The sequence below is a fragment of the Protopterus annectens genome, chromosome 5.part1, assembly GCF_019279795.1.
Source record: "Protopterus annectens isolate FY-2018-M chromosome 5.part1, PAN1.0, whole genome shotgun sequence".
NCBI classification, from domain to species: Eukaryota; Metazoa; Chordata; order Ceratodontiformes; family Protopteridae; genus Protopterus; species Protopterus annectens.
The window spans coordinates 307,259,118-307,271,294 of record NC_056736.1 but is presented as its reverse complement, the minus strand read 5'-3'; the positions used below and the strand labels follow the sequence as shown (position 1 = coordinate 307,271,294).

The 12,177-nt window shown below is 40.6% G+C and overlaps 1 protein-coding gene across 2 annotated transcripts in view; it reads right to left on the bottom strand.

Annotated features, from left to right (window-relative positions):
- UGGT2 (UDP-glucose glycoprotein glucosyltransferase 2) overlaps window positions 1-12,177 on the bottom strand; it is a 4,352,373-nt gene that overhangs the window by 2,504,467 nt on the left and 1,835,729 nt on the right. For both annotated transcript variants that reach the window (XM_044072987.1, XM_044072988.1), the window contains exon 18: window positions 11,677-11,841. In XM_044072987.1, coding sequence (XP_043928922.1) covers window positions 11,677-11,841 — 165 coding nt within the window. The remainder of the gene's footprint in view (window positions 1-11,676; window positions 11,842-12,177) is intronic.

The window sequence follows — 12,177 nt, the reverse complement described above, 5'->3', positions numbered from 1 at the left end:
CAAGGTAAAGTGCCATATCTGTTATATATCCGAGTAACAAGATTGACAAAGTTTTTATAGCACAATTGCCTTTTTAAATGAATACTGTTCCTATATGTGAACCTAGGTCGATCACCCAATAAAGTAACCAATTCAGGCATAGACATTAAGATTTGCCAATTTTTTCGTATGACATTTTCAACATTTCTAGTCATATTATTGTACGTTGTTATATATCTAATCATATTCTTGCCAATTTTATTCCTTTCAACTTGTATGTCACCCTCCATTCCTTCACTAAAATATGGTCTTATCATTGTTCTTTGTTCTATTACATAGTTAATAGTTTGCTCAATCAACTATTTATTATAGCCTCTGTTTTCGAAATCTTCACTTAACTCTTTCATCTGTTCTCGACATTTTATGTAGTCTGTGTTCAAGCCTACTATCCCTCACCATTTGACTTTTTATAATTCCATAGTAGATGTGCCTAGGATGCATGCTACTGATGTGTGTGTATTTATTTGCTTGATCATCCTTCTTAAACACAGTGGTCTAAATATGCTATACTATTACATGAAAAATTAATCTTAAATTTCAAAAAAGATGTAGTATTATTCAGATATCTTACAAAGTCAGATAGCAGTTCTTCCCCTTTCCATATCAGAAAGCAATTGTCCACAAAACGTTGGTAAAATAGTACATTCTCTCTAAAAGCATTGGCTGAACAAATGATATACTCACTTTCCCATCCATTTAACACAATGTTAGAATATGTGTTGGCCATGGGAGTCCCCATAGCCACACCTGCTACTTGCAGAAAAGGTTGACCATTAAAAAGAAAAATATTCTTAGAATGATTTCTATTAGACTACATATATTCTCTGTTGCTCTTCCCATCATATTTGTATTACTATGCAAGAATTTTCATACGGCCTCAATGCCATATTCATTCGGGATTACAGTAAAGAGCGAATTAATATCAAGGGAAACCATTAGGTAATCATCACTTTTACTAATATGCCATGCATGCAGTTTGCTCAGGAAATCACCCATGTCCCTAATACTACTTTGACACAAGGACAAATATTTACTTAATACGTTCTGTACATAAATTGATAGGGGTTCGGTCACCCATCCTCCTTCTTATATGATGGGTCTTAGTGGGAGTCTAGTCAAAGACTTATGCAATTTTGGTATACCATAAATAACTGGTAGCCTCAGAATAATACTACATCTTTTTTAAAATTTAAGATGAATTTTTCATGTAATAGTATAGCATATTTAAATGTATATTTGTATAAAGAATGTAACACATTGAAGACCACTGTGTTTAAGAAGGATGTTCAAGCAAATAAATATACACATATCAGTAGCATGCATGCTAGGCACATCTACTATGGAATTATAAAAAGTCAAATGGTAAGGGTTAGTAGGCTTAACACAGATGACATAAAATGTAGAGAACACATGAAAGAGTTAAGTGAAGTTTTCGAAAACAGAGGCTATAATAAAAAGTTGATTGAGCAAACTATTGAAATAGTGTTGGTGTGTTTTATGATCATTTATGTAAATGTATGATCACCTACGTTGTAAGCGATGGCTGAATAAAGATGTTTCTTGTTTAAAAAAAATTCCCAAAACTTTCATGGATGCTGGCCTCTCTATCAACAACTTCTCCTCTTCCACCACTGCTAGGATGAATGAAGGAGGATGAAAAACAGCTCATCAGATGGCTAGGGGTGTGTGCTGATGGTTTGCAGGGATGTACAGTACAAAAAGACTTAGAATAAAAGACGCTGATCATTAACCACACACAGACTGAATGAAAGAAGAGCTAGGGAAAACAAGATATTGACTAACAGCAATGTCAACATGCAGCAAGAATAAATGGAGTTGAACAGCTTAAGAGGAGGCATAGCTGCTAGATGGACAGGGCAAGACAAAACAAACAATAATGCCCGATAGGATGTGTGCTAGTGTGGAAATAATGCTCACTTAGGGGTGCTCTGAGGCCTGACACCACAGGCGGAGGGCCTTTACACCCCTGGACAGGTGTTATTTCCAAAACAACACACACCCTGGATGGCATTACTGCATTTAGAGAATGGGTTGCCTACAAAATTCTTCTGTTTTACTGAGTCATTTATTTTCTTTTTATTACTATATTATTTTTTGTTTATATTTTTGATGTAAAACAGTTCCTACGCCTAACGTTTCAAACTTGCTGTAGTATATCATAATGGTGTTGGAAGAAACATTTTATATCCAGAATATAACACTTCAGAAAAATATCCAAGTATTTACTTTATTTGTTTGGGATTTTTACTGCTAAAACTTCTGGTTTGTCACCTGTCATTGAAGACTGATGTCACTAAATAATGACATACATTTGAGTTTCAGAATTTTATTTCCTTCAGAAAATGCATGCCATCACAAATTCGATTATTTAAGCAAGTTTGCAATTTTATAAGAGCGGTAGTTAAATTCTGTTAATATTTTTGAGCCTTTGTTCCCTCTTTACTTTAGGCTTTATTAAGATTTCTTCAGCTGAAAAGTTGAGAGGTATGCAAACCTCTTTAGTACTGCTGCCACTGGTCGGACACGGACACAGACACGGACATGGACATGGACATGGACACGGGACACACACACACACACACACACACACACACACACAAACACCTCTGCTTTAGAAAATGCATGCTAACACCAATCGTAATATTCATGTGACATTGTGAATTCATAACACCAAGATTTAAAATATGTTCCCATTTTGAGCCTTTCTCTCCCATTTTAGGTTTATCCAGCATACTTCTCAACTTCTTAGCACAAGAAATCTGGAGAAAGCCAGAAATAATGGTGACGACAAAGGCCCAAAAATAGGGAGAGTTTAAATATTGCTCTTATAAATTAAAAAGTTGCTAGAATAATAGGTTTTGTGTTACCATGTATTTTCTGGAGTATATGAAGTCTGAAAGTCAAATGTGTGTCATTACTTAGTTACTTCAGTACTCAGCCATTTGACAAAAAAAAAAAAAAAAAAAGTTATGTGCTCACCATAGCGTTCCATGTGTGTTGTCCATCTTCACCTTCATTCTTACTAGGTTGGGTTCGGATCTGATCCTCGGACCCATCTCGGCCTTATTTTCAAGCTTAAGGCCTTCTGCCAGCTCGTGGCTAAATCCTTATCCCAGCATGCACTAGAACTATCCTCAGATCTTGTTTACCTAATTATAAGGTTGTGTGTGTGTGTGTGTGTGTGTGTATATATATATATATATATATATATATATATATATATATATATATATATATATATGTATGTATCTATCTATCTATATATATATATATATATATATATAGATATTTATTTTCCAAGGAAGGATTCAGAGGCTGGTGAAGGCAGAGATCAAGGTAGTCTCATTTGTATAGGCCCAGTCCTCTAGGAGTAAAAGAAGGGAAAAGGGAAAGGAGGGTGGGATGTAAGAATGAAGGCAAAGATGGGCAACACACATGGAACATTATGGTGAGTACATAAATTCTTTATGTGATGTCCTATTCTCACCTTCATTCTTACTAGGTTGGGACAGCCCAACGAATCTTGGCTGGCTCACGGGAGAATATTTCTCAGCACCATGGATCCAAAATATGCTCTATTCCTGGAGGCCAAATCAACTTTGTAATGAGTGATAAAAGTATGTGGTTTAAGCCCATGTTGCTGCAGCATAAAATGGTGTCAATTGGCAGCTTACTTAGAAAAGCAGAAGTAGAATGGGCCTTAACTTTCTTTGAAAGTTCTTTATTCGGAGACTTATAAGTGAAAGGTTATGCAGTCTGAAAGCCATTTAGAAAGAGTAAATTTGGAGACGAGGGGTCCTTTCTTTGAATCAGAAAAAGAGACAAATAACTGATCCGATTTTTGGAGCTCTGCAGTTCTATGTAGATAAAAACATAACTGCCTATGTACATCCAACTGATGTAGCATGTACTCTGCCTTGTTTTCATAATTTGGGAAGAATACTGTTAATTCTATACTTTGGTTCAAATTGTTCTCTGAAACCACCTTAGGTAAAAAGGAAGGGTTTGTTTGCAAAGACACCCCTGCCTCTGTGAAAAAGCAAATATGTGTGCTTTATGGACAATGCTTGCAACTCTGACACCCTTCTAGCAAAGGTGATTGCTATCAAGAAAATGGTTTTCCCAAGTCAAAACTTTCAATTCGCAAGACACTGTTGGTTCAAATGTAGGAAAGACTATGTGTGATGGAACAAAATTTAGATCCCATGGTGCTGGAGGCCCTCTGATTTTTAACATAGTACCCTTGAGAATGGCTTTATATAGTTTATGAGACATTATATTGTAACCAGACTCTCCCAAGTAAAAGTTCAAGATCGCTGCTAGCTGCACCCTAATAGTAGCTGCAGCTGCACCATCATTGAAAAGTTTTGCTTGGAAGTCCAGAATGAAACTAATAGAAGAAGAAAAGGGATCTACGTGGTTATTGCTAGCCCAAAGGTAGAATCTTTTCCATTTACTTTTACAAATTTTACTTGTTGAAGCCTTATGTGAAGAAATTAGAATGTGTTTAATTCGAAAGTAAAGGGCTGGAAACCTTGCTATCACTGGAATTGGAGTAGCCATGCTGTCAGTTTGAGGCTGTGAAGGGATGGGTGCAGAATTCCTGATACATGAGTCAGATGGTCTGGAACTAGGTCCAGAATCCAAGGCTCCTCCTGAAGATGAGGGCACAAAAAGGGGAATCAGACTTGGTGAGGCCAGTATGGAGCGATGAGCATCAAGTCTCTTCCCAAACAATTGGCTTTCTGAAGGACTTTGGGAATTAGAGGAAAGGGGGAGAAAGGTGTACATGAGGCCCAATGGCCAATCCTGACCAAGTTCATCCCTTGGTGATTTCCCTGGAGGGGGGATGAGGGCAAAGAAGCTGCTGCATTTGGCATTCATAGATTTCGCAAACAGTTCACAGCAAGGCTGGTCCCATTTTCGGAAATTCTTTCTGCTACTTCCTGTTTCAGGGACCACTCAAGAGGCATCAGAATAGCTCTGCTGAGTCTGTTCACATCACGATGGACTTCCCCTGGATGTGCGTTGCTATCAGAAAATGCTGGGAGGAGGTTGTCCATTGCCATACTCTCAGGGCCTCTCAACAAAGAGGGCAAGATATGGTTCCTCCTTGTTTGTTTGTATACCATACAACTGACATGTTGTCTGTCTGGATAGCAATGGTTCCCAAGGGAAGAGAGTCCTGGAGTGCTTGCAATGCTAAAAGCACTGCTCTCATCTCTAGGACATTGATGTGCAAGTGGGCCTTATGATCCTGCCAAGTGCCTTGGAATGTCTTTCCCAGATAATGCCCCCCCATCTGAGAGGGATCTGTGGTTACCATGGCCACTGGTTGGGGGAGGGGGGGGACAGACAGTCAACCTAGAATTACCTGAGAGGAGTGTAGCCACCACTAAAGATCTTTCCTGCAACTTTCTGTGATGATTATTTTTTGCGATATCAGCAGCTCTTGCATCGACCACTGAAGAATCCTAATATGAAGACGTGCTAGCGGAACCAAAACTATAACTGTCACCATGATTCCTAGAGCTTTGAGGACAGTCTTCGCTTGGGCTTTCTTCCTTCTTAAGAGATATCTTACATGGTACCGCAGAGGTTGCATCCTTTCTGGTGGAAGTTTTGCCATCATTTGTGTTGAGTCTAATTCTGCCCATATAAATACCACATGCTGAGACGGCACTAAGGCAGATTTTTCGTAGTTTATGGAAAACCCTAGGCAGGAGCAGAGTTGCAAGGTTGAATCCCTGGCTTTGATTAGAAGATGCCTGGTCATAGCAGTTAAGACCCAGTCGTCGAAGTATGGAAATATCCGGAATCCTAGACGTCTCAAGTGAGCTGCTACTACTGCCATACATTTGGTGAACACACTGGGGGGCTGTAGTGAGGCCAAAGGGCAGAGTTCGAAATTTGTAGTGACTGCTTCCCAGCCGAAAGTGCAGGTGTCTCCTGGATTGCCTGTCCATTTGTATGTGGTAGTACGCATCCTGGAGATCTAAAGAGCACATCTAACTGTCTTTTCCCAGGAATAGGAGAATCGACTGCAGTGTCACCATTGGGAACTTAGTCTTTTTAACGGATTTGTTTAGAATGCTGAGATCAAGCATTGGTCTCCAGTCCCCTGTTTTCTTTGAAACTAAAAAGACTAGAGTAAGTTCCGGCTCCTACTTGATCTGTGGGGACTTGTTGGAGGACTCCTTTTTTTTTTTTTTCTAGCAACATTTGAATTTCTACAGTTGTCTGTTCCTTTTGACTGGGTGGAAGATCTGGAACTTTTTCATCTTTGGAACGGGAAGGGAAAAAGGGATGGTGGATATGATGCTTTGTACCCATTTCGCTTTTGTTACTTGTCGCCAGGCTTCTGGGTACAAAGATAAATGACCCCCGACTGCCCCCAGAGCCGAACAGTCGGGCCTCCTTTCAGGAGTGCTGAAAGGGCCTACCAAAGAAGGATTCTCTGTCGCACTGATTTTGCGGACCCCCACTGCCACAAGGTCTGTGTCTTTCATTATTACTCTCCCCCCCCCCCACCTCTGGGAGAAGTTTCACCACGTGTGTCCCAAAAACATCTCTGTGACTTCCGGAACCACATTTTACCACTATCTCTCTGACCTTTCGGATAAGGTATAGTAGGCATGGAAAAATAGACTCCTTTGGCAGAGTCTTTCCTTCCTGTTCATACCTGGTGAGTGTCTCCTTTGCCTTAGGCCCGAACAAAGATGAACCATCAAATGGAGCATTTTCAAAAGAGGACTTAAAGGGTTCCACGAAGTCACATAACCGCATGCAAGAATGTCTCCTAAGGAAAATTCCAGAACCCACTGCTCTACTCGCCCTATCTGCTGCACAGGAGATGAGTCTCATGGAGGCATTGAGAACTGAATTTAAGGTATCAGTTACCAAACCTTGGAGGGTATCTCCTAGCTCTTTCAAGAGATCCCTCTGCAGTCTCATAAAATGAGTAAGGTAATTCAGCGAGCTAAAAGAGAAATCCACTGGAAAAACATGCACTTTCCATACATGTCCATAGTCTGATATTCCTTGTTCGGGGGATGGAAAGAAGAAGATGTCTCTGAGACTTCCTTCTTAGTGGCCGCCGCCACACCCACAGCATCAACTGGGACTCCCTTCATTAGAAAAGACTTGTCAGAGGGGGATGTAATAAATTTGTTTTTCCTCCTAGGAATAGGCTCGATGGAATCTGGGGACTCTCATACCTTTCGAGAAACCAAGTCCATGAGATCATCGAAAGATGGAAACACCCAAGAGGTGGAAGGGTGAGATCCGAAAGCCTTCAGGTATACTGACTCCTCCGCCGAAGGGTTAGTGGACTTCCAGCCAGCTGTCTGCTTTATTATTTCCAGGATGCCTCCAAAGGAGACATCATCAGGAGGTGACCATGGGGACCCTTAAGCTTCACTGAGGTCCGTATCAGAAGTGATGAACTCCTCTGGGGAGTCTAAGTGCTTCCTCTTGCATAGTTTCTTCCAAGGGACCTCCTCAGAAGGGTATTCTGGGGAGGTTTCAGAAGAGTGGGGGGTGCCCTGTGGGGCATCCTGAGGCCTAGGATCTCTGGGTCCTTGTAGATGCAGAGGTATAGAGGCAGGCACCAAAGCTTTAGAGGGAGGAATATCCGGAGAGGACAGTGGACCTGTCTGTGGAGACAGCACCCTCCTCATTACCTCAAACGCCCCCTGTCCTCTGATCAGAGGATATCCCCAGATCCGGAGAATCTGAGGCACCCCCCAGAAAGGTCCAGAGAGGCAAAGTCCGATCCAAAAGCCGTCCGATCCAAGTAGACTCTGGACCTGACTGGAAAGTGTCGGCTCCTAGACTCCTCCAGCTCTGATGGAGCTGAGGATGTCTGAGCCATGGTCGGATCCATAGAACCCGTGGTGGGTCTCGGATCAGACAGTTCCACTAATACCAACTCCGGACCTTCCGACTCCGAAGCCAGAGGTTGGATCGGAGGAGGAGTTGAAACAGAGGAGGTGGATGTAGTAAGATATGAAGCCCTGGGTGTTGGACCCAACAGTAACTTGGCCAGCATCAGTGTCTGTAAGAGCTTCTATACCACCCGATCTATGTCATCATCATAAAGACTCCTAGAAGACTGGGTCGAGGGGGGGGTGGGAGATTTTGTCCTTTGTAGTACAGGAGATCTTAGAATAGGGGAGATCCAAGATCGGAGACTGGATCTTAAGTTCACACTCAACCGGGCAATGAGCAAGAAGGTGTTGGAGCCAATGAAGCTTTGTCAGATCCAGTAGCATTTGAATCTGAGGAGGATAGTCTAAGGATTTTATATGTTGGATCCAATGAAGTAGAAGAGGAAGGCCTCTTTGCAGATTTGTCAGATTTAGAAGAGGGAGATTTATCAGATTTAGATGAACCCTGACCTTATTCCAGTGCCTCTGAGAAGGGGTTTTTTAGAAGACCTTTCCGGATCAATTTGTTTTTCCTCTCCTTGATTGCTCTATGATTAAAGGCATGAAAAATGGAGCACAACTCCTGGAGATGGACAGCCTCAAGGCAATAAACACAGAGTGTGTGTTTATCACTAAGGGGCATATTTTTTTTTACTACATTTATCACACTTTTTGAAGCCCATTGCTTTGGATTCCTTGCCAGACATTTTTACACCAACAACTACACAAAAACAGAACAAAAACTTATATATATATATATATATATATATACACACACACACATATACATGTGTAAAACCAAATTGGAAGCAGTCTCACACCTCTTTGCTGGGTGTGACGTACTAATGGCAGGAGGACTGTATACTGAAAGGCATAATAATGTGGCAAGACTGTTGCACTGGGGATTGTGCAAACATTATGGTACTGAAGTGGCTGATAAATACTGGAAACATGATCCATAAAGCATTATAGAAAATAATGAAGTTTATATCACATGGGATCACCCATTACCAACAGTTCAAAAGACAGATGCTAGAAAACCAGATATAGTGGTCCAAGAAAAGAAGACAAAAGTAGCATTGATCACTGAAATTACTACACTCAATGACTACAGTGTCTTGCGTACAGAGAGACACAAAGTCATAAAATATCAGGATCTACAGGCAGAAACGAGAGCAATGTGGAAGAAAGATACCCAGGCAGTTGCAATAGTAGTTGGAGTAATGGGTCTTATAAAAAATAATTTACAATCATGTTTAGATATGCTACCAATCCATGTAACCCCATATGAATTGCAGGAGTCATCATTACTGGGCACATTGCAGGTGCTGCGAAGAGCACTTTTAGCTGACATCAAAGATTGAAACAATACTAATTTCATGAACTTTAATCGTATTTTAACTTAGGAATGGGGTCCATTCCCATCATAGTATTAGAAACCCAAAAGATTTGGAGAAATTAAAAAAGATTAACAGAAGCCGGGAAAGGGAATATAAGGCCTAACGAGCAACAACTGCTAAAGTCAAAAAACAGCTCAATTACGGAAATATCCTCAAATTTTAGAATAAGGCCGAGATGGATCTGAACCCAACCTAGTAAGAATGAAGGCAAGACAGGGCAACATGACACCCATGCATTTTATTAGGAACAGACTGAAAATATGAGGCAAAAATCTGTACATTCTATGAAAACTTGGACAGTTGAAAGGTAGCCAGATATGTTGAACTAAGAGGAAGAGAGGTACACAAACCTCTTTGCTGCTACTGCCAGGGAATGCTCTCACTCTTCACACTCTCTCACCCCACACACACATGCATGCATGCATGCACACCCACCCACACCCTCTTCTGCTTTCATGCACGCATTCACTCACACACAGACAGAAACAAGCCATCTCCCTCCCACAGTATGAACACATACCTACATACACACACACACTTCTGTTTTATTTATTTTTAATACTCTCGAAAAAGCAAAAGCGCTGCTTAGTGTGTGTAAAATAGTAGCTCAACCATCTCTCTCACTCATACATGCATACACTTTCACACACACACACACACACACACACACACACACACACACACACACACACACACACACAAACGGTTTTTATTTTACACTCTCTAAACGGCAGAAGCGCTGCTTGGCGAGTGTAAAATAATGGTGACTGTTAGTTTTTCTTCAGTCTGTGCTCCATGCCAGCTAGATGCATTGCTTAACAGAGCGTAAAATAATAGCGACAATTAGTTTTTTCAGTCTGAACTCCATAGCAGCTTGATAAGCTGCCAACAATTGTAAGATTCATTTTTCAGTGGGCATTACTCCTTCTCCAATCAGAGTGTGATTTACAGGTCACCCATTCTCTAAGAGTGAGTTAAAATACTGCTTCCTAAACAGGACAGTAGAGTTCTGACATGCAATGCCACAGGTAACTGTGAAACATGCCTCTCAAATGTCCTGAATTTTGTTCTGAAATTTTCCTCAGCCCCTTTCAAAATTTGTTCTGTTTTTTTTCCAATAGTTCTCAGGATCTCCCCATGGCTCCCCTATACACACCCAACAGGCTGATTCATTCCTCCTAGGAGTGAAAGGCAGGTTTCAAAAGCCTTCCTGCCCATCTGTTCACCATCTGATCAGTCTCTCCTCTGAGAGCCAAAAGCCTGGTGTTACTAAGTGGGCCAGTCTGTACATCCTGTGGTCTTTCCTAATCTTAATTTCCTAGCAGTGATCATAAGCTGTCTTATGTGCTGCTGCAGTAGGTGCATGACTGCTTCCACATATGCCAACCCTCTGCCTCAGCAACTTGTTGTTACTGCAGCTGGGGTTCACTTGGCCCACAGATGTGAGCAACTCACCTGCCTCAAAGCAGATGCTGTTAATGCAATCATCCAAGCCATCTCCCTCCCACAATATGAACAAGCCAGCAGTGGTCACTCACTCCCATCCCCCATTTTTTGGTCCCTCTAGCAGTTATGATAGTAATCTGACACAGGTCACGTGGATCATAGACAGGTCTTTATCCCTATACACAATACCCTTTTTAGCTTTGTTACACAACAGTGTGGGCTAAAGTCATTACAATTATACCAGACATTAACAGTTAAAAGGTTCTTATTCTTTTAAAGATGTATATTACTACAAATCCTTTTATTTAATCAAATGGTGAATACTACTGATATTTGAAATGTGTCTTTGATATGGGGCTTCTGAGCTTTACTGTTTTTGGTTTCATCCCCCATTTCAGAGAAACAGTAATTGAGACAAGCTCTGCTACACGATGTAGGTAAATAGAGAGGTTGAAGGAAGTCTAGGACAAATGGAATAAAGGAGGACAGGGGCAATGAGACCACAGGTTCTCTTGTCGTGCCTTAAGTCTGCAAGAAAAATAATCTCAACTGTTCCGTCAAGTATTCAAACCAATTCAAAAAAGTCTACAAAATATGATCTCTGAGAATATCAAAAGTCAGTTAATCTAAAGAAATAATGTAGACAGAGAGTATAAATGTTAAACTATGAGGTTAAAATGCAAACAGTTTAATCAGCTAATTTACCAGTAATATAGTATGGAATTTTAACTTAAATATTTTTTCAGCAGAGTTTTGTTAGAACAAAATATGATGAGTGTCTTATCCCACGAAACAGCTGTCAAATGCTATAACAAACATGCATTCTGAAATGCTAAACATACCGCAAACACTGCCCTTTGAAAGAACCCTGTGGTGTCCATAATTCTCTGGAGAATAACTGTCTCTAGCTCCTCTGGATCCATCTCATTGCTGTTAAAGGGCACACCATTAAAAAGAGCTTGAGGCAAGGGACCAAGGCCAGTCTTCTTGTAAAAGGTTGCGCCTGCCTATTCAGAGCAGAAATAATATTGAATTATAAATAACAATGTGAATAAACTGTCAGTGCAGGGTTAGAAAAGAAGGCTAATAAAACATAATAAATAGCAAAGTTTTAATCTATCATAACATGACCTATTAAAATACAGCAACTCAGTACAAACCACACTGCATTAACTCAACACACTGCACAGACTTTTCCCATTAGTGTGTGGTCAGGAATCTGTGAAGCAGACTACCCACATCTAGAAAGACCTAACATTAGTACTTGTAACAGTACTACAATGTTACTTACATGCAGAGTAAGAAAAAAAAAGATTTATTACAGTAAATTGGTCTTCCCATAT